The sequence below is a fragment of the Lutra lutra genome, chromosome 9 (genome assembly GCF_902655055.1).
Source record: "Lutra lutra chromosome 9, mLutLut1.2, whole genome shotgun sequence".
Classification (NCBI taxonomy): Eukaryota; Metazoa; Chordata; class Mammalia; order Carnivora; family Mustelidae; genus Lutra; species Lutra lutra.
In genome coordinates this window covers 131141584-131154397 of record NC_062286.1, presented here as the reverse complement: position 1 = coordinate 131154397, position 12814 = coordinate 131141584, and the positions used below count along the sequence as shown (strand labels likewise).

Sequence of the window (12814 nt, the reverse complement as noted above, 5' to 3'; positions counted from 1 at the left end):
AAAAGGAATCTCTTGGTAACAATCCAGGGTAAATCTTCCTTCAGGTTTAGCTGGATCCAAGTCTCAAATGTTTCCAAACCCAAGTATGTTCCATTTCTCAGCTCTGTTTTCTTCTGTGTGTTGGCTTCAGCCCACCTCTACATGAGGCAAGATGGCGCCAGTCTTCCCTCACCTTCATGGTGGAACAACATGGAACCAGCTAGCCAGTTGGAAAGGGTAGGCATCCCCTCATAGTCAGGCCAAGGTGTCCGGATTACTCTGATTGGCCAATCACTGAAGAAGAGGGATTGGAAGGCTCTGATTGGCTCAGGTCTGGATCGCTAGGTCTAGACAGGGAGCTCTGCAGTGGCGGCCTAATTTGAACCTTATGGACCAAGGATTGGGGAGAAGGTCCCCAAATGAAAACTGGATGCTGTTATAGAAATTACATTGGCCCAAACCCAGCAAATAACACTAAGCAATATGTATTGGGCACTTAGTGTATACAGTCCTCTTCTAAAGGCTTCACAGGCATTAAGCTATTTCCTCCTCACAACTCTTAAAAGTGCTCTTATTGGCCCCATTTACAGTTGAAGACACTGAGGCCACAAGAGGATAAGTTACTTGCCCAACAACTAGACCATAGTGGAACCAAGATTTGAACGCTGGCTGTCTGGCTGCAGACCCCATCTCCACCCCTTCTCAGCCTGTTCCCTGCTGCATTTTAGCACATACCCCTCTGCTTGGCTTCCTCCAATCTCTTCATCAGCTCCATGAGATTAGAGATTTGTGTCTTTTTTTTTTTCACTGATCGTGAAACAGTACCTGACCGCAGATGCACAGATATTCAGGCATGTGAATTACATGGCCTCCCAAATACCCACTCACTTTACATACAAAACCTTGTGATGCTCATCTTTCTGGCACCTTAAATGTATCGCTTCTAAGCTTTCTCTGAGCTTTAACTATATTCCATGGTCCTGTCCTAAAGGTTCACTGTGGTTTGCCGTTACTTTGATTCCTGACACTTTTCACTTTTAGCTGGAGGTGTTCAGCTCTGGCTTTTGACCTGTTGACTCCTAAGAATGTCAGCTCCCTGAGGGCAGGGACTTTTTTTTCCCACTGCTTTATCTGCAGTGCCAAGAACTGTGCCTGGCATGTTGTAGGTCTTTGAGGATTTCTTGTTGAATGAATAATTCTACAAGCAATGGGGTTCCTAAACAAACCTTTCTCTTTATGCCCTAATTTCCTTTCCAGATCCTGAGCTCTTGTCTTGAAACCTAATCTTTGCCTCCTCCCTTTGAAAGACTCTTCTCTTGTCCCACGTCCTGCTTTGAGAGCTGGCTTGGTTCCCTGCCTTCAGCTGGAATTCCAGGACCATGCACAGAGAGCCCCCAGATGCCCTGGCCCTAGGTAGGGAAGACAGGGAAGGTCTGTGCCCAGAGGTTGCAGGAGTTCCTGTCCTTTCTTTGACAGCCCTGGAGAGGAAGAGAGAAGGCTGGAAAAAGTCTGTGACCAGGAAGAAGGGGAGACACCAGGGGAGTGTAAGACTTAACAGATGTACTTGTGTCATCCCCCGTCTAGACAACTGGGCTTGTAAGGTTCGGGACCACACATTTCCATCCCTCCCACTCTGCCTGCTATTTGCTCAGGCCATTTCCCGTGCCAGAAGCACCCTGTCCTCTACCCTCTCCTTCAGAAAAATCCTGTGGATTCTGCAGAACTTTGTTCCTGTTAGGCTTCTTAAACTTTATAAGTCCTCCTCCAGGCAGCCCTCTCTGACTGCCCCCCAGGCCAGCAGTTTCCCCCTTCTTCTTCCTGTTTGTGCAGTACACTTAACCACAACTTCTTGTATCATTCGTCAGTTTCCCAGTGAGCATAGGAGTCAGGATGGGCCTCTGGGGTCAGGACATCTGGGTGCAAATCTCAGCTGTAAGGTCTGCTTGCTTTACCGACCCAGGGCCTTGCGGGAAACAGAGGGTGCCCTCCAACAAAGGTGTGAGCAGAGTGTAAGAAAATGAGTCCTACAGATCCCTGGGGCTGGGGACAGTGGGGAACATTTGCTGGAACCAGAAGCGGGCCACCCACAGGAGATGTGGTCCTGAGCAGAGCAAGAGAGGGATGTGCTCAGTTCCCAGCACCTGGGCAGGGAGGACGCCTGGCAAGTACCCAAGCCCCTCCTCGCACCGTCCCTTCCCCTGGTGGTGTCCCCCTTGGCCAGACCCCACCAAGAGCAAGAGACCACGGAGCCCATTGATGTGGTCCAACCACGTGAACCTCCCAGGGCCCAGGGAAGCACAGAGAGAGGATGGGGAGGAGGCAGGCCAAGGGACGATATTCTGCGGTTTCTCCAAACTGCATGACCTTGGGCAAGTTCTCGAAACTCTCCATGCCTCAGCTTCCTCGCCTGCAAGTAGAACATGCAGTTTCATAAGTGTGTTGTAAGGGTGATGCGACCTAACAGGAGGAGGGCTGAGAAAGGGGCGGGGCCTGTGATAAGTACCCCATAAATATCAATTATTCTTCATCACTGTTCTGTAAAGGGGTTTACTGTGTTGATCCTGGTGCTTCCTGTTGCGAAAGACAGTTCCAGCTCAGATTAACTGAAGCAGTTACTTGTCTGAGCCTGTGACCAGGCACAAGGTTCAGCCCGGTGTCACCAGCACCCCTCTGAGCTTCCCCCTTGCTGGCAGGGATGGCTCTCCGGCTCCCTGCACCCAGCCACCAATCCCCCGCCCCAGTTTCTTCCCACTGTCTCCCATTGGCAAGCCCAGGTCACATGTCTGCCTCTGGGCCAATCTCTGGAGCTAGTGAGTCGGAACATGTTGATTGGCTCTACCTGGGTCACGTGTTCTGCCCTCCAGTCAGGCTGCCCCTACCTAGCACAGTAAGGGGGCGGTAGGGACCCCAACCACAGCTGGGGGATTGTTGTCATGGGGAAGAAATTTCTCTCCTAAGACAGTAAATAGCTTAGGTACCTGATGTGTCCCAAGCACTGTTTCGGACACTGGAGATGCAGATATGAAACAAAGCTGAAAAAAATCCATGCCCTCAGGGAGCAGACACTCTAGTGGGGGTGGGTGGGTAGGGGGGACCCATAAATAAAGAGGTAAAAGATGTAGTTTGTCAGAGTGGTTGGTGCTAGTGGGAAGAGAAGAGACTTCTGCTAACCTAACAAAGGCAAAATGTAAGCAAAGACCCAAAGGAGGTGAGGAAAGGGCCTTGATATCTGGATGAGGACTCCAAAGCAGGTAAATGCAAAGGCCCTGGGGTGGGGACATGCCTGGCATGTGCAAGGTACAGCACAGAGGCCATGTGGCCAGAGCAAGAGGAAAGAGGGCAAGAGGAAAAATGGAAGGTGATGAGGTCAGAGAGGGGATGGGCAGACCATGTAGGATTTCGTTGGCCCTTTGGAATGTCTGGGGTTTTGTACACCATGAAGTAGAAGCTCTTGAAGGTTTTTCAGTGCAGGGAGACAGCCTCTTTGGTTTTAACAGGATCCTCTAGCTACTTGATAGAAGGAGGAGGAGGTAGAAACAGGGAAACCAGTTAGGAGGCTGTTAGGATCTGGGCAGGAATATCTTACCACCTAACACTGTGCCTCGCACATAGTAGGTCCTAAATAAAAATTTGTAAAGTTTTACAACTTTAAAGAAGGAGGACTAAGTGGTCAGGCTATCTGGACCACCTGGCCCCAGCACACGGCGGGGCATCTCTCCACAGCCTACGGTCCCCTTTCTTCCCTTCTTCCAGTGTGTTCTTCCATCTGGTAAGTGCCTTGTTCTGCCTCTAGCCACATCCTCCTCTCTCACCCCCTCAGCTGCTCAGTCATTCCCAGACTCCACTTGGCTAATCTTGTTGGCAATTTGAGGATCCTCAGAGGAAGACTACCATCTGGGTTCTGGGAAGGCCTGGGTGAGGTCCTGGGAGCTTCCCCAAAGCTGTGGTCTGTGGAGCAGGGAGGTCATTGGTCCCCCAGAGACATGTTCCTTTCTGCAGGATAATTTATCTTCTAGATAAATCTAGAAGCAGGAGTGATGTTTCTGAACACTTGGGATACTAGACATTTCTAGAGCTGTCTTCCTTGACTGGCAAGCCTTTGCCAAGATTTGTAGAAGATACAGGACAAAGAGAAGGACCCCGATGGACCTTGGAGCGAGCTGGTGGGAATGAGACGAGGTATCCAGGGGATAGTGGGGACATCAGGCCACTGGTGCTGTACGGAGTCACCGCATACTCTCCGTTTAACCACTTTGAATTTTTTTCCAAAAAGGAAAAAAATGGAGGCAGAATCCCATGTGTCATATTTAATTGATTTCTTTAGCATCCAGAGAGAGGCTGGCACAAGGCCAGGGGAAGTCAGAGCTGGGGGAATTCATCAAAAATCGACCTACCGATGACTTGATCTGATGAAATAATTAGCCCCTGTTATTTTCTAGTCTCCAGTCACAGAGCTTTGACTTCCATCCAGATGGGGTGCATCCTGGCTGGTGGGGTATAGTTGCCGGGGAACAGGGAATGAAAGGGACTGTGGTTGTTGGGGGGAAGGGAGGGGACATGAGAAAACCAGCGTGGGTGCTAGGAACAGAATCCAGCTGACCACATCTCCCAGCTCTACCCACCATCTGGCCCAGAGCTCCCAGTACAGGCTGCAGCTCAGGGCTCCATAGCCCCTTCTACATCACAGGTACAGACCAAAGACCCTCGGGACATCTGTCCACCTGCTGCTCCATTTGGCAAATGAGGAGGGAAACTGAGGCTGGGAGCCTCAGGAACTTGCCCAGCAGGCTGCTTCCAGGGGCTTCTGTTTGAGCAGTCGGTCAAGCCAGACTGGCTTTGAACCCTGAGTCTGCCACTTAATCGCGTGATCATGGAAAAAGCACTTTTAACTCTCTATGCCTCTGCTTCCTCATCCATGAGATGGGTATAATATGGATGAGCGGAAATGTGGATTAAACGTAAAATGTCGGGGCACCTGGGTGGCTCAGTGGGTTAAGCCTCTGCCTTCAGCTCAGGTCATGGTCCCAGGGTCCTGGGATCAAGCCCCACATTGGGCTCCCTGCTCAGCAGGGAGCCTGCTTCCCCTTTCTCTCTCTGCCTGCCTCTCTACCTACTTGTGATCTCTCTCTCTCTCTCTCTCTCTCTCTCTCTGTCAAATAAATTAATTAATTAAAAAAAAAAAACTAAAATGTCTAGAGCAGGGGCTGGAGTATGGTATGCTCTCCACAAGCATTAGCTGTTACTGTTTCTGGCAGAAGAGAGTCGTGGGGTACCCCTTGGAAAGTCTCTCGATGTTACGTTAGTGTTTGGTGTCTATCTGAAGGCATGTGAATGTGCATTTCACACATGAAGGTGGGCTGGTTGGCACATCAGTTCAAATGCAAAGCACAGAGCATCCTGGTGTGTTTCCAGGAACAGGTGGACACAGACTGATAAACAACATGATTTGAGGACCACCCTCACCCCAGGATTTGGGGTAATTCAGGGACCGATTTGATGGGGGAACATGTCTCCTTTTCAACCCTCTTCCGGCCTCTCCCCACCTCCAGCAGAAAGTCTGGGATGGTGCTAATGCATTTTGACTCCTTTCAACACTTAAAAAGAGAGCGTGTACAGGTGGGAAAGGAAGTGGGCATAGAGCTCAGCTTAGAGCCTTAGGAAGGAACCAGAAGCTGTGAGACTGAGTAGCAATGTCCACTTTCTTTCATTTTGTCCGAGTTCGTTTGATGGCGAGGGGGATGCCAATTTCCCCCTTTACCCTTGGATAGAAAGTTTGCTTTTTAAGAACACGGATTTGTGTTTTTGTTTTTAAATGAAGCCGTGTCACAGTAGAAGGGTTGTGGAGATAGAGCGGCAACAGGGGCTGTGACATCTGAATGGGGGAGGTTGGGAAAGGTGCGTTTAGGGGAGGGGACCCACAGGGGAGCAGAGGTCAGATCTTCTCTGCCGTTTCCTCCCAGGGGTGAGCTCAGGACCATGACTGAGCCACCATGTTCTCACCTGTAAAATGGGAACAGCGCTCGTACCTGTGTGGGAGGTGGTTGGGAGTGGAGGAGATTCTGCAGGTAGAGTGCCCCTCACAGCCCACCCACGACTACAGCGACCATCATCTGAGAATGGTTTACTCTGTGAATGATGTGTTCTGGGTCATTCCATGTGCTGGCCTGTGGTCTCAGCACTCTGTATGAACCTGGTTCATCCTCCACACCTGTTTTATAAATAAGGAAACTGAGGCACAGAGGTGTTGAGTTATTTGCCTTGTGTCAGCCAGCAAGTGACTCCAAAGTACGTGTCTTAACCATCCACAGTGTGGCACAGCAGGAGCTCAGGACACACTTGGTGCGGTGGCTCTGGCCACCGAAAGGCCACGGTTCCCAGGTCAGCTCCCTTGAGAATGTGGTCCCCATCTCCATCTCCCCTCTCTGCACAGCTGTCCTGTTGGAGGTCCTTGGGGAGGGAGGCAGAGCAAAAAGCCTGCTCCAACTCCTAGCCTGCCCCGGGGAGTGTCAATTGAAGGCATGACTTCCAGAGGCATTTTGGGTTAAGGGAGCAAACAAGGAATCTTACAACCCCTGGAGGGAGCTGGCAAGGGAGGGGAGTCATCACTACCCATAGGCTTGAAGCGACAAGAGGAGGCTGAGAGTGCCCCCAGGACTAAAGGAAAGCTAGAACCATGGCCAGCCTAGAGAGACAAAGGCCCTGGGGTGCCTGGGATGCAAGGGAGGGAGCAGAGTTGGAGAAACATGCTGATTTCCTGCCTCCGCCTGCCCAGCAGAACTCCCATTGGCAGAACTAGCAGGAAGCCGGGGACTGGGCAGGTGCCACCTATAGAGGCGAGACTGGCTTCCTGGGGCACAGAGCAGGGTGGAAAATGGATCCGAGAAACAAAAAGCAGCCCGCCCCAGGACCCTTCCTGCGGGAGGATGACAGGGGAGGGGGTTGGTGATGCCTCGGAGCCTCCATGCTGAGGTCATGACATGGCCCTGCCGAGCCCCACGCCCCTCAGTCTGCAGAACTCAGAGGACCTTAACCAAATCTCCATTCCTTTAGCTTTCAGAATATTTATTTGGCTCCTCCTCCTACTACATGACAGGCATAGTACTAAGGGCTGGGGACCCAGCTGGGATTAACGTAGGCCCACTTCCTACCCTTGTGGGGCTGAGCCTTTAGTGGGGAGAACTGGGCAACTAAGATAATTGCAGGTTGTAGTAGGGATTGTAGGGAGAATAAACACGGTTAGAAAATACAGAGAGTGCCTCACATGGAGGGCACCACCTTAGATAGGGCAGTCCGGGCAGGCCTTTCTGAGGAGGTGGCATTTGTGCCAAGACTTGACAGAGGAGAGTGAGCCCTGTATAGAAAATAAATCTGAGGGGTGCCTGGGTGGCTTAGTGGGTTAAGCCGCTGTCTTTGGCTCAGGTCATGATCTCAGGGTCCTGGGATCGAGCCCCACATCAGGCTCTCTACTCAGCAGGGAGCCTGCTTCCCCCTCTCTCTCTCTCTGCCTGCCTCTCTGCCTACTTGTGATCTTTCTCTCTGTCAAATAAATAAATAAAATCTTCCAAAAAAATAAATTACATTTAAAAGGAAAAGAAATCTGGGAAAAGAATCTTCTAGGTTTAAGGAAGAACACGTGCAAAGGCCCTGGGGCAGGAACGCACTTGATTTGTCAACAGAAAGAAGCCTGTGGGGTTGGGGAGCAACTGGGAGGAAGCAGGAGAGGTAGGAAGGGACTAGATCTCCTGAATCACCTGTAGGCCATGGTGGGGAGTGTGCATTGTATCCTTGGGGCTGGGGAAGCCAAGGTGGGGGTCTGAGCAAGTGAGGGACAGGACTGGGGCTAAAGTGAGGTGAGCGCCCCACGCTGGAGCCACCTGGAGTGAGTCCCTTCTATCTTGTGCCCGAACACCTTGCTGGTCTCAGCCTGGGCCATGCCTGCAGAGTGATCCTATGGGATTTACCTTTTAGGAAGATCCTCCCGGTGCCCTGGAGAGGATGGCAAATGAGGGCACAGTCAGGGGAAACGGGGGACCTCTTAGGGGGCTGTTGCAGTGGCACATCTCCTCCTATGGACCAGAGCCCTTGATGAGTTCCCTGAGCTGGGACTTTGGTGGGGGGAGGTGGGCAGAGTCCTTCAAGGTCACGCGGCCCCACCTCCAACAAGCTTGGTTTCCTCCTGGCACATCTGCTCGCTCACTGTCTCTCATTTTAAATAAATGAGACCTAAAGTCTATATCTGGAAAGACTTGAAGGCTCATTTCCTCAAGAAATAGAAAAATGACCACAGAGAGCAAAGAGCAGAACAAGATCAGAACTGCCCGAGCCAAGATGCACCATCCTGCCGTCCCTCCCACCTTTGCTGGTGACCGCATCAGACCTGGGAGGCCCAGGGGTGACCGAGGTCACAACAGACTGTGACAGCTCTTCTCCTGTAGCTTTTTAGCCCTCAAATTGATTTCTCTTGTGTCCTTTTGTTGATTCTACAAACTTCAAACTCATATGAATAACTTGCCCAGCGATGGGATCTGTCTGCAGGGCGCCTTCACACACATCCCACTGGCTTGCGCTCCCTTAACATCTTGTCTCCCCATTTTATTTGCGGGAAAGCTGAGGTTCCTCACTGGCTTGCTGGGGAGGATACCCAGCTGGCAAGCGACACAGCTGGGACTGGGACGCATACAGGGTCGCTCAGCCCTGTACATCCACACCGGGCCTCAGCCACACGCTGCACTGCCTTAAGCGGGGACTATCCTGCTCACCTCTGCCTCTCTGCCCCACCACACCCCATCCCTCTCACCTCCGGGGAGGGTGGGGGGAGAAGGGAGGCCCAGAAATATCTGCTCCCCCAGTCTGGGCTCCTTGTTTTTCCTTGCTCTGGGGCTGCTCTGCTGCTGAACTGGTTGGCGGATTCAGAGACAGGCTGGTTATCTGACTTGGGCCCAGGGCTGCCCCCAGCATGTTCAGAAGACCGCTGGTCCAGGGGAGAACTCTGTCTGCAGAAGCAGTCACAGAAAGCTTTCCTGCCACAGTGTCGCGGGAGCACACTGCAAGTTCTATCCTTCCCACTTTCTCACTGCTCTAGCTCCCCCTGATCAAAGGAACCCTCGGTGTCCATGCCAGAAATCCTTATGCAAGCCCAAGCCGTCAGGCGGCCTTTACGTAAAGACTGACCTGATTCTTTTCCTCCTACTTTAGATCCGTGAGTAAAGCGGGAAGAAGCGACAAGAGACACAGCCACAACACGCGACTTCAGACTCCTGGGTCCCGCAGGACGCCCAGATCGGCGGCCCGTAAGATGGCCCCGCCCAGCCTCCTGCTTTGCTTGCTGTCCGTCACCGTGTGCTCTCTGCTGGGGGGAAGTTCGGCGTTCCTGTCCCACCACCGCCTGAAAGGCAGGTTTCAGAGGGACCGCAGAAACATCCGGCCCAACATCATCCTGGTGCTGACGGACGACCAGGACGTGGAGCTGGGTAAGCAGCTGGCCCACAGGGCACACCTCCCCGGCCAGGGCCACTGCGCTGGGGCTGAGGCTCCTGACGCAGGGCGGCTGGAGGAGACCCCGGGGAGCTCGCTGGGGTTTCAGCCGAATCACAGGGGTTGTCCCACACACATGCCTTTGCAGCTTGGTCCACAAGGCGAGGGGTCTCCAACTCATTCCTAAGGCAGAACCCTTTCTTGATTGCTCCAAAAGTCAGAAGAGATGTTTAGACCAATTTGTTATTTTCATGTAGTTTCTATTGAGTACGTGCTGTGTGCCAGTGTCATAGGGCCTGGAACTTCAGTAATGAGTGAGACAGGCATAGACCTTACTGTCACGAAGTAAGGGACACAGGTAATAGCAGGGTCACAGGGATGATCATTTCAAGAAGGGAGAAAGGGGCTGTGCCAGATGGGGCTATGGGGAGGGGGAGCCACTTTGGATTGGTAATCAGGGAGGGCCTCTCAGAGGCAGTGATGTTCGGGCTGACACTGAAACTAAGAAGGAACCAGCCAAGGGGTGTATGTGTGTGTGTGTGTGTGTGCATGTGCATGTACCTGTGTGTACACACATGCATGTGTGGGCCCTTCTTCTCCAGTCTTAACCACTTCAGGTGACCTCATCCTTGGTGGCATCCAGGGACAGGGAGGGCAGACACAATTTCTAATAATCTGACCCTGTTCACAAAGATGGTGCCTCAGGACGATGAGCTTGGCCGCCTCCTATCCAGAGCTTCCTCCGCTCTTGGTGCTTTGGCTCTGGGGAAAGTGGGTGAGGACAGGGACTCTCGCCAGGGTTTAGCTCACTGGTACAGATGACAGGCGTGTCAGGGACTTCTCCAGCTGGTAGTCTCACTGCCTTCATTACCCATGCAGGCCACCCCAGCCGCCACCTCCTTAACCCAGCAAGAGGCCATCCTGGCTCACCCCTGGCTCCGCCCCTGCATCCCCACGCAAGACCACAAGGCCCCGCCCCAGCGGTGGATGCTACACCTGCCCGAGGCTTTTCTCCCCACTTGTCCCCTTGCATGAGGACAAGCCCGCCACACATGAGGCTACCAAGAACGAGCCCTCCAGAGTCTGTCTCAGCTGCACCTTCTGGTCCCAGGGGTTGAGCTCCATTGGTAGTTCCAGCTCACCGTTGGCGGGGGGGGGGTCTCCCTCAGGAAACCTTCTTTCTCCCTAGCTTGTATCCGTTCCCCTGCCCCCACCCTGAAGTCACTGATTTTACCAGTTCTCTTTCTCAACAGGACCCCATACACAGAACTGCCCTATAGGAATATAACGGCCGCCTAAATGCAAATGACATAAGCAATTTTAAATTTTCCAGTGGCTACATTTTTTAATGCTTAAAAAAAAAAACAGGTGAAATTAATAATGTATTTTTGTTTAACCCCTTGTGTTCAGATGATTATCATCTCAACATGTAATCAATATAAAAAGTCCTTAAGGAGATAGTTTACATTTTTTATATTGTTTTTGAAATCTGGCCTGTAGTTTACACTTAGAGCACAATTCATTTAGGACTGGCCACCTTGCAGGTGCTCAGTAGCCGCTTATGGCTGTTGTATTAGACAACACACAGCCTTGTGTTTTCCTCCTACACATTTTCCCTTCTAATCATTAGTGTCACTGTGTACTGTGAAGATCTGAGAAAAGCCTTTTAAGCAAGGGGAAGTAGCACATGCAAAGGCCCTGAGGCAGAAGCAAGGAAAGGGATCGGGCTAGAGCCTGGGAAAGGGAGCTGGAATAGGAGACTAGAAAGAGAGGATGGAGCCATATCTTGGAGGCTTTCATGGGTAGAGAGTGCCAATAGTTGACTAGGTGAGGGGTGGGCTTTTAGCCTCTATCCACTGTCAAAGGACAACTGAATATTATAGATGGCAACAAATGTAAATGTTTCCTGGCTAAGCCTTTGCTACCAAACCTGAGATTGTGGTGAAGATCCAACTTCAAGTCTACACTCTTTTTGCATCCATTATTAAAAGCATGCATCACTCTTTTTAATTACTAAAAAAAAAAAAATGACTTATAACATCCCAGTTGCTCTTTATAATGATTTGTATTAATGATCACAAGTATAGATTTTTCTCGGTGAGCTTATCAAGTGCAAGAAGTCTTTGTAGGCAGGAAGCAATCAAAGCCCAGAACCTTTATGACAGCTGAACACACAGAATACCTATCTGTCCAGCAGCATCTAGCTTGAACCGTGTTTGATGACCATGGGGAGTCTACAGTCATGGCCATAGGGACGCAAATTTTGTTTCTGGTAGAATTTTGCAGAGAGTACTTGCATGTGGCACCCGGATCTCTGAGCACAGGGGTCCTGCTTCACAGGGTCCCTCAATGGTGGTCATGCCTGAGAGCTCAAGGCTGCCCAGACACCCACTCGTGCATTCAGCAAGTATGTATTAAGCATCCAACCCTGAGCAGCACACTGTGCTGGGAATTAGAGGATGAGGAAGGAGCATTCCGGGTCAAGAGAACGGCAAGGCAAAGACATTATGGTAGTTAGCAATGAACTTGGTGGGTTAGGACAGAAGGAAGGCTATGGACTGGAGAGGGCCAGCATAGAAGTGGAGAGAGATGAGACCAGGAGTGAACTGGGGCCAGGTCATGAGGGGCCTTGTGGTCCTGATGAGGGTTTTGAGTTTTAGTAAAATGGACATAGGTTAGGGGGCCTTTAGAGGGCTATGAGGTGACTCGGGTTCCAGCAGGATCCCTCTGGCTAGTATGTTCAATTTGGGATCGCCAAGAACAAGAGCAGAGACAGGGAGGCCCATTCGGAGGCTGCGGAAATTGGGCAGGGGGTGACGGAGGCTTGGACTTGGGGCAGGAGCAGTCATAGGTGAGGCACCGACCAATGGTTGGATGAGGGGGTTAAGGAAAAGAGGAAGATCTAGGGCAACTCCTAGACTTTTAGCCCGAACCAAGGTGAATGGTGGAACAGCCACCCCCAGGAACAACACATTTTTGCTGCAGCAACGTGATCCAGCTAAGCCTGGTGCCAGAATGTGATCACACGTTTACATCTGTGACTCTCGAATAAAACCAAAGAATGTGCAAATATAGAAAAAGGATCTATGGACGTGATAAGGACACAGGAGGGAGGAGAGCAGGGAGAACCACGGCTAACTTAAAATACAGAGATTCACTCTCTTTGTTTTAAAAAGGGAGAGATTAAGCCACAGGAAAATGAAGTTTCTTGTCCAAGGTCACACCCACATGGCTAGACCGTGGCCAAGCAAGACTGAAAACCAGATCCTGTGGTCTTAAACACTGTTGCATTTAACCAGTCTCCTGGAGTAGCTATTGAGCCGTTTCTAGAGTGTTCGTGTGTGTGTTAGTTGGTGTTCAC

The 12814-nt window shown here is 51.3% G+C and overlaps 1 protein-coding gene across 1 annotated transcript in view; it reads left to right on the top strand.

Annotated features, from left to right (window-relative positions):
- Positions 1-12814, top strand: part of SULF2 (sulfatase 2) — a 113434-nt gene that overhangs the window by 17726 nt on the left and 82894 nt on the right. Inside the window, 1 exon segment of the mRNA XM_047746461.1 lies at positions 9175-9449. Within this exon segment, the coding sequence (XP_047602417.1) occupies positions 9275-9449 (175 nt within the window). The 5' untranslated portion in view covers positions 9175-9274.